Source organism: Vicugna pacos, chromosome 3 (assembly GCF_048564905.1).
Source record: "Vicugna pacos chromosome 3, VicPac4, whole genome shotgun sequence".
In the NCBI taxonomy this organism is placed as follows: Eukaryota; Metazoa; Chordata; class Mammalia; order Artiodactyla; family Camelidae; genus Vicugna; species Vicugna pacos.
This window is the reverse complement of record NC_132989.1, coordinates 35,259,913-35,271,999: the sequence shown is the minus strand read 5'-3', so window position 1 is coordinate 35,271,999 and position 12,087 is coordinate 35,259,913. Positions and strand designations below refer to the sequence as shown.

The 12,087-nt window shown below is 31.5% G+C and overlaps 1 protein-coding gene across 9 annotated transcripts in view; it reads left to right on the top strand.

Annotated features, from left to right (window-relative positions):
* CSNK1G3 (casein kinase 1 gamma 3) overlaps window positions 1-12,087 on the top strand; it is a 97,620-nt gene that overhangs the window by 61,621 nt on the left and 23,912 nt on the right. For 5 of the 9 annotated variants that reach the window (XM_072957642.1, XM_072957645.1, XM_072957653.1 and 2 more), the window contains 4 exons: window positions 7,448-7,533; window positions 7,651-7,735; window positions 9,407-9,555; window positions 11,542-11,634. In XM_072957642.1, coding sequence (XP_072813743.1) covers window positions 7,448-7,533; window positions 7,651-7,735; window positions 9,407-9,555; window positions 11,542-11,634 — 413 coding nt within the window. The remainder of the gene's footprint in view (window positions 1-7,447; window positions 7,534-7,650; window positions 7,736-9,406; window positions 9,556-11,541; window positions 11,635-12,087) is intronic. The other 4 variants (XM_072957650.1, XM_072957667.1, XM_072957656.1 and 1 more) reach the window with 1 other exon arrangement.

Sequence of the window (12,087 nt, the reverse complement as noted above, 5' to 3'; positions counted from 1 at the left end):
AAGGACTTTGTCAACTGCTTTGAACCTCTTTTAATAATCTTCCCTTGGATTGCTTTTTTTCTTTTTATGTCTTCTCTTGTTGAAGCCATTTGAGATTAAGTAAATACTATGTATTTCTCTTAGTAAGTGTCTTAAAGTAAAGTTGTCTTTTATTTTTTAATTATTATTGAGTATTCATGAATAAAAGGAGTAGGATTTGAGAAATAAGTTGCCAGTTGCTTTGTGTTAATAAAAACCTGTGTTCCATAGCCCCTAAGTGGTAAGCTTTCAGAATAGAAGTAATCACAGAATTATGGTATGACAACAATGCCTTCCTTCTGTGCTATCATTCTGTGATATGATGCATACAGTTTTTAGTTAATTGCCCCAAGTCCTGAGCCCTGCTCTTAAACCTCTCAAACAGCTTTTTAGCAGTATGTATTTACATTTTATAATTATATTTTAACAGTTTTAAAAGATATTGTACAGTTCCTTATTTTCTGAAACAAAGTATGATAAACCTAACTGATATTTTCTTAATATTTCAGGGTCATAATTTTTGTGTGATTACTGTTATATAATAGTATCTTTAAGGTCAGTTGGAGAGTGTTAGAATGTATACCTTTATCCAAGTAAGTTTAGATAAAACGCATTTAAATAGTAGTGTATTTTTTAAAAATTATTTTTTAGAACATTGTTAAATTCATAGCAAAATTAGGCAGAAGGTACAGAGATTGCTTTCTTACATCCTGCCTCCTCACATGCTCCCTGTCACATTATCAGCATCTCCCATCAGAGTGGTGCATTTGTTACAACTGATGAACCTACATTATCATCTAGAGTCTGTGGTTTCCTTTAGGGCTCACTCTTGGTAAACCCTATATGCTCTGGATTTGGGCAAACGTATAATGACATGTAGCCACCATTATGGTATCATACAGAGTGGTTTCACTTTCCTAAGCATCCTCCATGCTTCACTTGATCATCCCTCCCTCTCGCCAACCCCTGGCAACCACTGGTCTTCTTACTGTCTCAATAGTTCTTCCTTTTCCAGATGCCATATAGTTGGAATCATACATTATATAACCTCTTCAGATTGGCTTCTTTTACTTAGTAATATGCATTTAAGTTTCCTACATGTTTCTCCATGGCTTGATAGCTCATTTCTTTTTCTTTTAATTTTTATTTTTTATTACAGTGTAGATAGCTCATTTTAGTGCTGAATAATATTCCATTGTATAGAGATAGCACAGGTTATTTATCCATTCACCTACTGAATGACCTCTTGATTGCTTCCAGGTCTTGGCAAGTATGACTAAAACTGCTATAAACACTCTTGTGCAGTTTTTGTATATAAACAAATTTTCACCTCCTTTGTGTGAATACCAGGGAGCTCAATAGCTGGGTTAAATGGTTTATTTGTTTCTGTAAGAAACCCATAAACTGTCTTCAAAGTAGCTGTACCATTTTACATTCCCACCACCAATGAATGAGAATTCTTGTTCCACATTCTTAACAGCATTTGCTATTGTTAATGTTTTGAATTTATACCATTCTAAAAGGTGCAGAGTATTGTCTTGTTTTAATTTGCATTTCCTGATGACATATGATGTGGAGCATCTTTTCATATGCTTATTTGTCATCTGTATATCTTCTTTGGTGAGGTGTCTGTTAAGGTATTTGGCCCATTTTAATAACGGTATTTGTTTTCTTACTGTTGAATTTTAAGAGTTCTTTGTGTATTTTGGATAATAATTTTTTAGGAGGTGTGTCTTTCACAAATATTTTCTCCCAGTCTGTAGCTTATCTGTTTATTCTCTTGATGGTATCTTTCACAGAGCCGAAGTTTTAGTTTTTTTGAAGTCTGGCTCATCAATTATTTCTTTCATGGATTGTGCCTATGGTATTATATCTAAAAAGTCATTGCCAAACCCAAGGTCATCTAGATTTTCTCCTAGATTATCTTCTAAGAGTTTTATAATTTTATGTTTTACATTTAGATTTCTTATCCATTTTAGTTAATTTTTGTGAACAGTGTAAGATCTGTGTCTAGATTCATTTTTTTTACACGTGGATGTTCAGTTGTTCTAGCATCATTTGTTGAAAAGACTTATCTTTACTCCACTGTACTGCCTTTGCTTCTTTGTCAGAGGTCATTTGACTATATTTACGTGGTCTGTTTCTGGGCTTTCTACTCTATTCGTTGATCTATTTGTCTGTTCTTCTGTCCGTTGTGTACTATCATGATTGCTATAGCTTTACAGTACATCTTGAAGTAGTGTACTTCTTAATGGATTTTTTTTTCCTTCAACTGTATTTTTGCTTCCATTTTGTTATTATGTATAGGACAACTCCTGCTGGCAGTATTTTGCTTTTCCTGGAATTATATCTGAATTAAGAGGACTAGATTTCAAGACTACTTAGGAGTACTTCTCTAGAAATCAAATGAATGCATGTTCTGGGTTCCATTGCTCAGAAAACTTATTTTTTCTGAGTTCTTGATATTGCTAGGTTAGCTATCTGGATTGGTGAGTTGTTACAAGTTGTCTTGTGTAATTGTGCTTTTCCTTTTTTCTTTTATGTTTGTGTTTTCATTTCTAAAAAACTCATTTTAATTATGTGATTTTGAAAAATGTAAATGAGCTTAGTGAATCTTGAAGGAGAGGTTTTTGGTGGGGTTTTTTTTGTTTGTTTTGTGTGTGGAGGGGTGCCTAGGAAAAGTAACTTAACATTTTAGAAAGAAATATAAAGTGAAACTTTTACTTGCTTGTAGTACTTTTTATTTTTAGTTTTTTGTTTATATAAAAAGAATGATTTAAACTTTCTTTAGTGAGAATTTTTGCTATTGTTCAAGCTCTCTTGTCATGCCTATATTTAGTTTTATTGTAAAATGTCTTTTGGCCTCGTTTTTTATTTTTGCAGGAAAATGAAGTAACAAGTTTATTTTTGCAAATATACATGTATATATTAGAAAGTTTCCTGCTTCTAAATGAGGCTCTTATTTTTATTTCCCTTTTTCTTTTTTTTGGACAGAGGTCAATTTTAGTTAATTTAAAAGGGAATATTTTTCTGTTGCCGAAAATTGAATCAAAATTCATTTGCAGTGGAAACAGTGCTAGGCAAGTGAGGAATAAAATCAGTTTTTAAAAGAGAAAAATAATGTTGAGATGCTAGAGTAGAATTTTTAAATAGAAAAACATTGCAGAGGTTTGCAATAAACATTTGATTGATTGTTCCTACTTTGCTTTCTGAAATAAAAGAGCATAGACATGTGGTGTGAAATTCTGCCTTTCTTTTTTTAGGTGCATAGTTTTGAGCTAGTCACAACTGTTCTGAGCCATAGTTTCTTTATTTGGCATTACTGATAATGCCAAAATAAGTGTAGCCATAATTTTAAAAGACCAACTGTATGAAGCACTGGCCCTTACTATGTTCTTGATATATGTTGGGTGTGTTTGTTTTATGTGACACATGTATTCCTAAAGAGCAAAATTTTTAATTGACTACATAACTTTTAAATTTATTGGAGAACCTATTTAAAACAGTCTTTAATGGTACCTATTGTAAAGAAAACTCACTTTCTACTTTCTTAGTTGTTCATAGCAAGTGTTCCTATAATAAGGATTCGTGGCTTTGAGAAAAACATCCTTTTTCGAACAGGCCTTTATAGTTAAGTGCTTAAAAAATGTGAACAGGGTTCAGTAAGGGCCAAATTACCTTTGGGAGTGTTTTTTGTTTTTTGTTTTTCATCTAAAGCAACTGTTAAAAACCGGAGGAGGTATTCTTTAGTTACTGTGTTTCAAAGAGAAAGCCTTCCCCATGACTTCTATCACTTACCACATGCTGAAATTTACTTTCAGATTTGTCAGTTGGTGATAGAACACAAAGAAAGGAATGGTGAGTGTAAGGAGCATTTCAGACGGAGTTTCAGTAATAGGTTTATTTTACTAGCTCATATTTATGACTTGAATTTTTAAAAACTGTGTAGGTTATGAGACTAATACTGTTCTCTAAGACAACCGTATAGGCAAGATCACTTTAGGATCATGGCTTGTCACTGTGGTAACTAAAACTCCCCTTGAGTTGAATTCAAAGGGGAATTGCTTTTATAGTGAGTACCTTTTCTTAACAAAGAATCCTGCTGTAGGGCTCAGTACTCTTGTCCTCTGATATCCACGAATTGGTTCCAGGACCCTTTGTGGATACCAAAATCTCAGGATACTCGAGCTCTTTATATAATTGCATAGTATTTGCATATAAATGTACACATATTCTCCCACGTACTTTAAGTCATCTCTAGGTTACTTATAATAACTAATACAAAGTAAACACTATATAAATAGTTGTCAGTCCATGGCAAATTCAAGTTTTGGTTTTTGGCACTTTCTGTAATTTTTTTTCAAATATGTTCAGTCTGTGATTGGTTGTGTCCACAGAGGCAGAAGCTATGGATGCAGTGGGCTAACTATGTTTCTATATCATTTAGCATTTAGTCTTTAAAACTATATGCTGTAATATATAGGTCTTGTGTATGGATAAATTTATCCCTATGTGTTTCATGTTTTATGATGCTGTTGTAAGTTGTATTGCTTTTTTAAACTCATTTTCCAATTCTTTATTGCTCGTATAAAAATAGTTGATTTTTATACATTGACATTGTATCCTGTAACCACGCTAAAACTCATTTACTAGTTCTGATAAAATTTTTTTGTAGATTACATAGGATTTTCTACATATACCGTCATATAGTGTGCAAAGAAAAAAAAGTTTCACTTCATTCAAATTTTTTCTTGCTTTCTTTGTACTGACAAGAACTTCCAGTACACCACTGAGTAGAAAATGTGAGAGTGAGTACCCTTGTTTTGTTCCAGATCTTAGGAGTGCATTTCCCCATGTGAAAAGTGTGTTTAGGTTTTTCATAGAAGTCTTTTGTCAGAATGAAGAAGTTTCCATCTGTTCTTCTTTTAGTGAAGGTTTTTATTATAAATGCATGTTCGATTTCTCAAGTACTTTTTCTGTATCTGTTGACATGACCTGATGACATATATCTTTCATTCTATTAATATGGAGAATTATATTGCCTGATATTTGGAAGTTAAACCAACCTTAAACTCATAGGAGAAACCCTACTTAATCATGGTGTACTGTCTTTTTTGAGGATTTTGCATCTTTGTTGATGAGTAACATTTCCTGTAGTTTTCTTTGCTTGTAATACCTTTGTCTGGTTTTAGTAACAAGGTAATGAATTGAGTTGGGAAGGGTTTCCTTCTCTTCTAATTCCTGAAAAAGTTTGTGTAGAAATGGTATTGTTCCTTTTAACTGTTTAATAGAATTTACCAGTGATGGCATTTGGGCTTTGAGTTATATTTTGGGAAGATTTCTAGAAATTAAATTTGTTTAATTGGTATAAAAATTTGGACACAAGGGTCCATATTGTATGATCCCACTCACGTGAAACTCTATAAAAAGTCAAATTTTCTGTAGAGTGACAGAAAACAGGTGAGTGGTTTTTTTGAGGCCTAGGGAGGGGGAGAATAACGGGCAAGGAGGAAAAGGGAATCATTTAGGTTGTTGGAGATACTTCTTGATTGTAGTGGAACTTAGGTGTGTCTGTTGTCAAAAATTACCAAACTGTACTCTTACAACTGGTGTATTTTATTATATGTATCATATGTAAAATTCTGCTCCAGTAAAGGAAGTTTCTTTTTTAGTGCTTATCAAATCTGGCTATACTTCAGAATCATCTGCTAAGCTTTTTCAAATGCACGTTCTTTTACTCTGTGTCATACACAAGGAGTCAATGTCTAGCATTAGGCCTGCTCATGTGAGGTTCTTAAATTCAGAGGTGATTCTGATTTTCAGCAGGACTTTTAGAAACAGTTTTTTTTCCTTGTGTATCTTTTCATTCTTCACACTTATGAGAATGTGTGATAAAGTGAAATTTTAGTTATAATTAGTTATAGTTATTTTAGTTATAATGTCTTTCAGGTATTATTAATTTTTTTCATGTTATTCACATTCCTGCTTTCATTAATGGCTTTAAAAAGAACTTTAAATCTATTTTATTTATTTTGGAAGTTTGCTATTTTTAATAGCATATGTTTACATTGTTAAACTATAAAATGAAAGAAAAATTCCCATTATACCACATTTTTGAGTATATGAAATGAGCAATTGAAACGTCCTATCCAGTCCTCTAGTCTCATACCTCTAATTACTAATAATATGATGCATATTCTTCTAGATATTTTCCTATGCTTATAGAAAACAGACATGATCTAGAATTATAGGGACAAATCTAGTATTATGTTTTTAAATAGTCATATATATTTAAGTAATGTGTTGAGTGCCTGCCCTGCAGCAGCCATTACACTAGATCCAAAGAGCCATCTGCTCTCCTGGGACATTGTCAGGTGGGAGGATAGATATTTATTAAAAACACAAGTATGAATATTAAAATTGTAGGAAGTGTTACAGAAGACAGTTACGGAATGTTGCAAGATTATGTAGTAAAAGTTAAAACGTTTTTTTGATTCTTTCATCCTAGTTCAGATCCATGCTTTGAAAAGTTTGCTTTTTCAAAAGCATTTAGTACTGCTTGGGTAGTATGAGTATGCATTGAATGAAACATCTTACACATGGAATCCTCTTACCAAAGTATTAGTTTTCCTCTTATTGTTAGTCTGCATTTTGGTATTAGTTTAAAGTACTAAGAAATCTTAAGTATTTAACTTAAGTAACAAAAAATTGAAAGAAAAAATTCACTCAGCAAATATAAGTACCCCCCTGAGTGCTGGTCTGTAATTGTCACTCAGTGGAGTGCTATACAAAGTTTTGTTACTAAAATAACAATAACAATTTGAAAATAGCAATTTGTTCTGGCAGCATATTTTTGGTGGTATCAGATAGGTTATTACTGTTGGAATGTGTCAAACATTACACAAACTGTATTACACAAAATTCTAATTGTGCTTTTAAATACATAACACAAAATAGTAATTGTATTTAATATTAATGGAGAGTACATAGGATGGAAGTTTTGTGCTCATATTAGTTTAGGAAATGGAGGGCCAAATTAAACATTTTTAGCTCTAGGTATTTTCAGAACCTTTAATACGTTGCATTCTGAATCTTTAAGATGGAGCTATAGTACACAGAGACTTTCTTTTTGATCATGGAACCCTTTCCTCTTGTGTTACATTTCTGTGAATAGATATTTAAGGAAAGAAGTCAATCTCCAGTTGCATCTAAAAAACCATAGTGGCATATTTTAAAGATGCATGATAATTTTAATGTAAAAGCATTATTGTTTGATATGATTTTGTCTCTTGTAAGCACAGATCTGTATTTTATATTTATGTGCTGGACTTTGGGGAATTAATTTATATGTAATGAAAGAATCAACTCTCCATTCTTGTATCCTTAATTGGGAGAGAAAAGTCAAATTTATGTTTCTCTTATATTTCAGAACAAAGTAGAAGAGATGACTTAGAAGCTTTAGGTCATATGTTCATGTATTTTCTGAGAGGCAGTCTTCCTTGGCAAGGTTTAAAGGTAATTGTTTTTGTGCCTTATTGAATTTCATCAATTGTTAATATATTAAGATCCTCTCTTCCAAGTATCTAATTTTAAAATTATTTCTCAAGATTTTTTTTTCCATTTTGTTTTTAGGCTGACACATTAAAAGAGAGGTATCAGAAAATCGGTGATACGAAACGAGCCACACCAATAGAAGTGTTATGTGAAAATTTTCCAGGTAATGAATAATGTTACATTGATGCATGCGCTTCAAACCAGAACTGTTCATTTTCATTGCTCAAGTTTATATAAACTATTCTTCATGCTTAAAAAATATTATTTAAAAGACGTCAGTATTTGATACATAGACCACAATGATAATTTGTATATTTGCTTTGTTAGATGGTATTAATAGAAGAAAGTCCATCTTACAAAAATGTTGACCAGTACCAGCTAAAGTAATATTTTCTTCAATGACATGCTTTTAATAAGTTAAAATATTTGCTCAGAAATAACAACTATAAAGCTTTAGTGTACAGTATTAGTCTTGTGAGTCTCAATGTCAACCTCAAAGGGGTGATGTTATGATTTAGTCCAGTTTTCCAAGTGCAGTATAATCTTAGTAACCTTACTACTTTTAGGCTAATTTTGTTTTTCATATCTCACTTCGATATTTAACAGGTTCTCCTGTACATTGTTGGCATTATTATTGTAATAAGTATCAGCAGCATAATCACAGGTGGCCCTTTTTCAAGCTTGCTTATATTATTCATTGACAGCAGACTTTAATTATACATGTTTCTTTCTTGCTATAGACTAGAACTGGAAAATTAAAAATATGTATTGGTTGATAGTACTCGCAGTTTAGAAGTAGGCAGATGGGCTGCCTTTTATTAAGAAGCCTATACAGATTTCTGCAGGAAAAATGGGGGTGCCAGAGTAGCTTAGCCAGGTGATTAGCTAGAAAGTAGAACAGTGGGAGAGTCACCATGTGACTGAGTCAGTGGGTGCCACTTTCATGCCTGTTGGGCTGTGTGTGATCCTGTTCTTACCGGCTACTGTCAATAAATTGGGTCAGAAAAGCAGCTATGTGTAACCTACTGTCTCACTACAGTGCTTTTCTGTGCTCTTATGGTGAAACACTGTTTTACTAATTGATCACCATTTTGCTTATTGATTTTTATGGCTTTCTATTTCTTTCACTTCTGGAAAGTTTGACCTTTAAAAAAATACATATCTCTAATATATTTGGGAATTACAATAGCATGCAAAAGTTTATGTATTACCAAATAATTGTTAACTTTATGACCAGGAATTAGGAGAAGAATTAAAATGTGCTTCTGTGTTATATTTCTGAGATCTGTTTTAGCTTTGTGTTACTAGATTAGTTGATTAGAAAAATACTCTTCATAGCCAAGGTTAGGAATTAGAATTCTCTATTGGTCAGCTAGTGTATGTCACTGATTCTAAAGGAAATTCAGCAGGCTAGTGCAAATGCTTTCATATATAATTCAGTTCTCACCAATGTTAAAAATAATTTTAAAAAATAATGAGCTGAGTATGGTGTTTTGTTATTAAACAGTTATGCTTTAAGTTGCTATTTCAACCTCAAATACTATCCAAAGCTTCTATTAATAATATTGTAAAATAAAAATTTTATTCTTTCTTAATGAAATGAAGCAAAAATAATGTTTGTTAAATCTCTTGTTTCTCTTTTCTTCCTATTTCCTTTCTTCCCTTCTTTTCCCCTTTTTAATTTCATTGTAATTAAATTCATAATATTTTAGTTTTTAGTTGAATTTTGCTTTTTCATGTTTTTATAACACTATATACTTTTAAATAGTTGTAATTTTATTATTAATGACTATATAGGAAAGTTTAATCAGAACAATTTTTATTTCCTTTCTAGAAGAAATGGCAACATATCTTCGTTATGTAAGAAGGCTAGATTTTTTTGAAAAACCAGACTATGACTACCTAAGAAAGCTTTTTACTGACTTGTTTGATCGAAAAGGGTATATGTTTGATTATGAGTATGACTGGATTGGTAAACAGTTGGTGAGTTCTTTATGCTGTATAATAAAAATCAGATTATTTGTAGTAACTTCTTTTTCACAGTACAGATCCTTCAGTTGGAAAGAATTGAGAACAAATAATTTTTTATTTTGAAGTTTAGTTGATTTACAATATTATATTAGTTTCAGGTATATAACATAGTGATTCAGTATTTTTATAGATTATACTCTGTTTAACATTATTACAATAAAATAGCTACATTCCCCTGTGCTGTATGATATATCATTGTTGCTTATTTATTTTATACATAGTAGTTTGTCTCTTAATCCCATATCCCTGTCTTTCCCCTACCCCCTTACCTCTCCTCACTGGTAGCCACTAGTTTGTTCTCTATATCTGTGTGTCTGTTTCTGTTTTGTTGTGTACATTAATTGGTTTTTTGGGATATTTTTGGATTCCATATGTTCTCTGACTCATTTCACTGAGAATAATACTCTCTAAGTCCATCCGTGTTGTCGCAAATGACAGAATTTCTATTTTTTCAATGGCTGAGTAATATTCCTTTATGTGTGTGTATATACATACCCCATCTTTATCCATTCATCTGTTGATGGGCACCTAGGTTGCTGTCCTTTCTTCACTATTATAAGTAATGCTGTTATGAATCTTGAGGTGCATGTGTCTTTTTGAATTAGTGTTTTTGTTTTCTTGCAGTATATACTCAGCAGTGGAACTGCTGGACCATATGGTGGTTCTATTTTTAGTTCTTTGAGGACTCTCCATATTATTTTCCATAATGGCTGCACCAGTGTAAATTCTCACCAACAGTACATGAGGGTTCCATTTTCTCCATCCTCACCAGCACTTATTATTTCTTGTCCTTTTGATAATGGCCATTATGACAGGTGTGAGGTGATAGTTCATTATGGTTTTGGTTTGCATTTCTCTGGTGGTTAGTATTAAGCATTTTTTCGCGTACTTGTTGACTATCTGTATATCCTTTTTGGGAAAATGTCTGTTCATAGGTCTTCTGCTGTGACGAGTTATTTTGACCTTTTAATTTCTGATTTAGTTCTCAATGTCAAATATATTTTTAAAATATTTAATACTCTAGTAATTACTTTAAAAGATCAGCTAGGTTTTTGTTTATCCATCCTTCAAAACATTTGTAATTTTAAAATGTTTCAGTTATTCTAACAGTTTTAGGTCATCTTGGAGTAGACTGATATGTATAAATTAGAGCATGTTTAGGTTTTTAAAACTTTACCCGAGTTATTAATAGTTTAAAAAAAATCTTGATAATAACTGTAGGATGGGTATCATTACTTAAATGGACCAAGCATTAAGTTCTTTCTTGAAGAGATGACGTCCAAAAATTCGTATATTTATTCTCACTAGTCTTTTTTTTTAAATAAGTGAGACTGTCTTACAAAATTTTCTTTACTTGTGGTTCACTGTTAATTAAGCATTTTATCTACATTTGTCTTAATTCCAGAGTGATTTAAATATAAATAGTATCTAAAATGCAAATCTGGATAAACTTTGATTAAAGTATTTACATGAAATTTTGAATTGTATTTGAAAATTTAAATTTTTATAAGCCTCTTTTGAGTTAAAATATTAACAATAAGCCATTTTATTAGCTTATTTAAGAAATTATTCCCTTTATTTTCTTAAAATATTTTTTTCCATTTATACATTTGCTTTGAAAATGAGAGACGTAAAAACAAATTCATTTCATTTTTTTGATTTGAAAAAGTAACCCAAAAGTAATGGCAACACTAATATGTCTTTTGTTGATATAAAAATAAATACTTGATAAACGATTTAAATATTTTGAAAACACTTTTTTAAAGTAGCTATGTTTAATTTGTTACCTTTAACAGCACATGTTAGGAAAGATATCTTTTCTTAAGGCCTTACTTTAGCTAACAGTGTCTTATTCTTTCCTTGATTATTTTAAGTAGCCAAATAGTTTTAAGACTTCTGAAATAGAATGCATTGATCCTGATTGTCATTGTATTGTAGCCTACTCCAGTGGGTGCGGTTCAGCAGGATCCTGCTCTGTCATCAAACAGAGAACATCAACACAGAGAAAAGATGCAACAATCCAAAAATCAGGTTTGCTGCCCTTTTAAATATGAAATGTCTTAATTTGCTTTTAGTTTATAAATATTTTTGGTGTTTTACCATACCCAGATGACAGCTTCATGCGTGTGTATTTGTGAGTGTATGTATGTGTGTGTGTATACATACATGTATATACATATTGAGGAATTGAAATACAAATTTTTTCTTTTATAAAATAGATTATATACACACATGTTAAGGATTGAAATATTTATATTTTCAGTAGATAAACTGTTTCCCCTAATGTTCACTAGTTGTTTAGTAGTCACGTTAAAAATGTTTAATTATACATTCCTAATTAGTGGTAGAAATTAGTAAAAACTGTGAGCAGTATTTGATATTCTGTTAGAATGGAAGTATTTGGATACCCTGATGGAATGAATTATAATAGCAGTTGATCTTTCTAACTATAGTCTAGTTTAGCGCAATAAATTATTTGCTGAG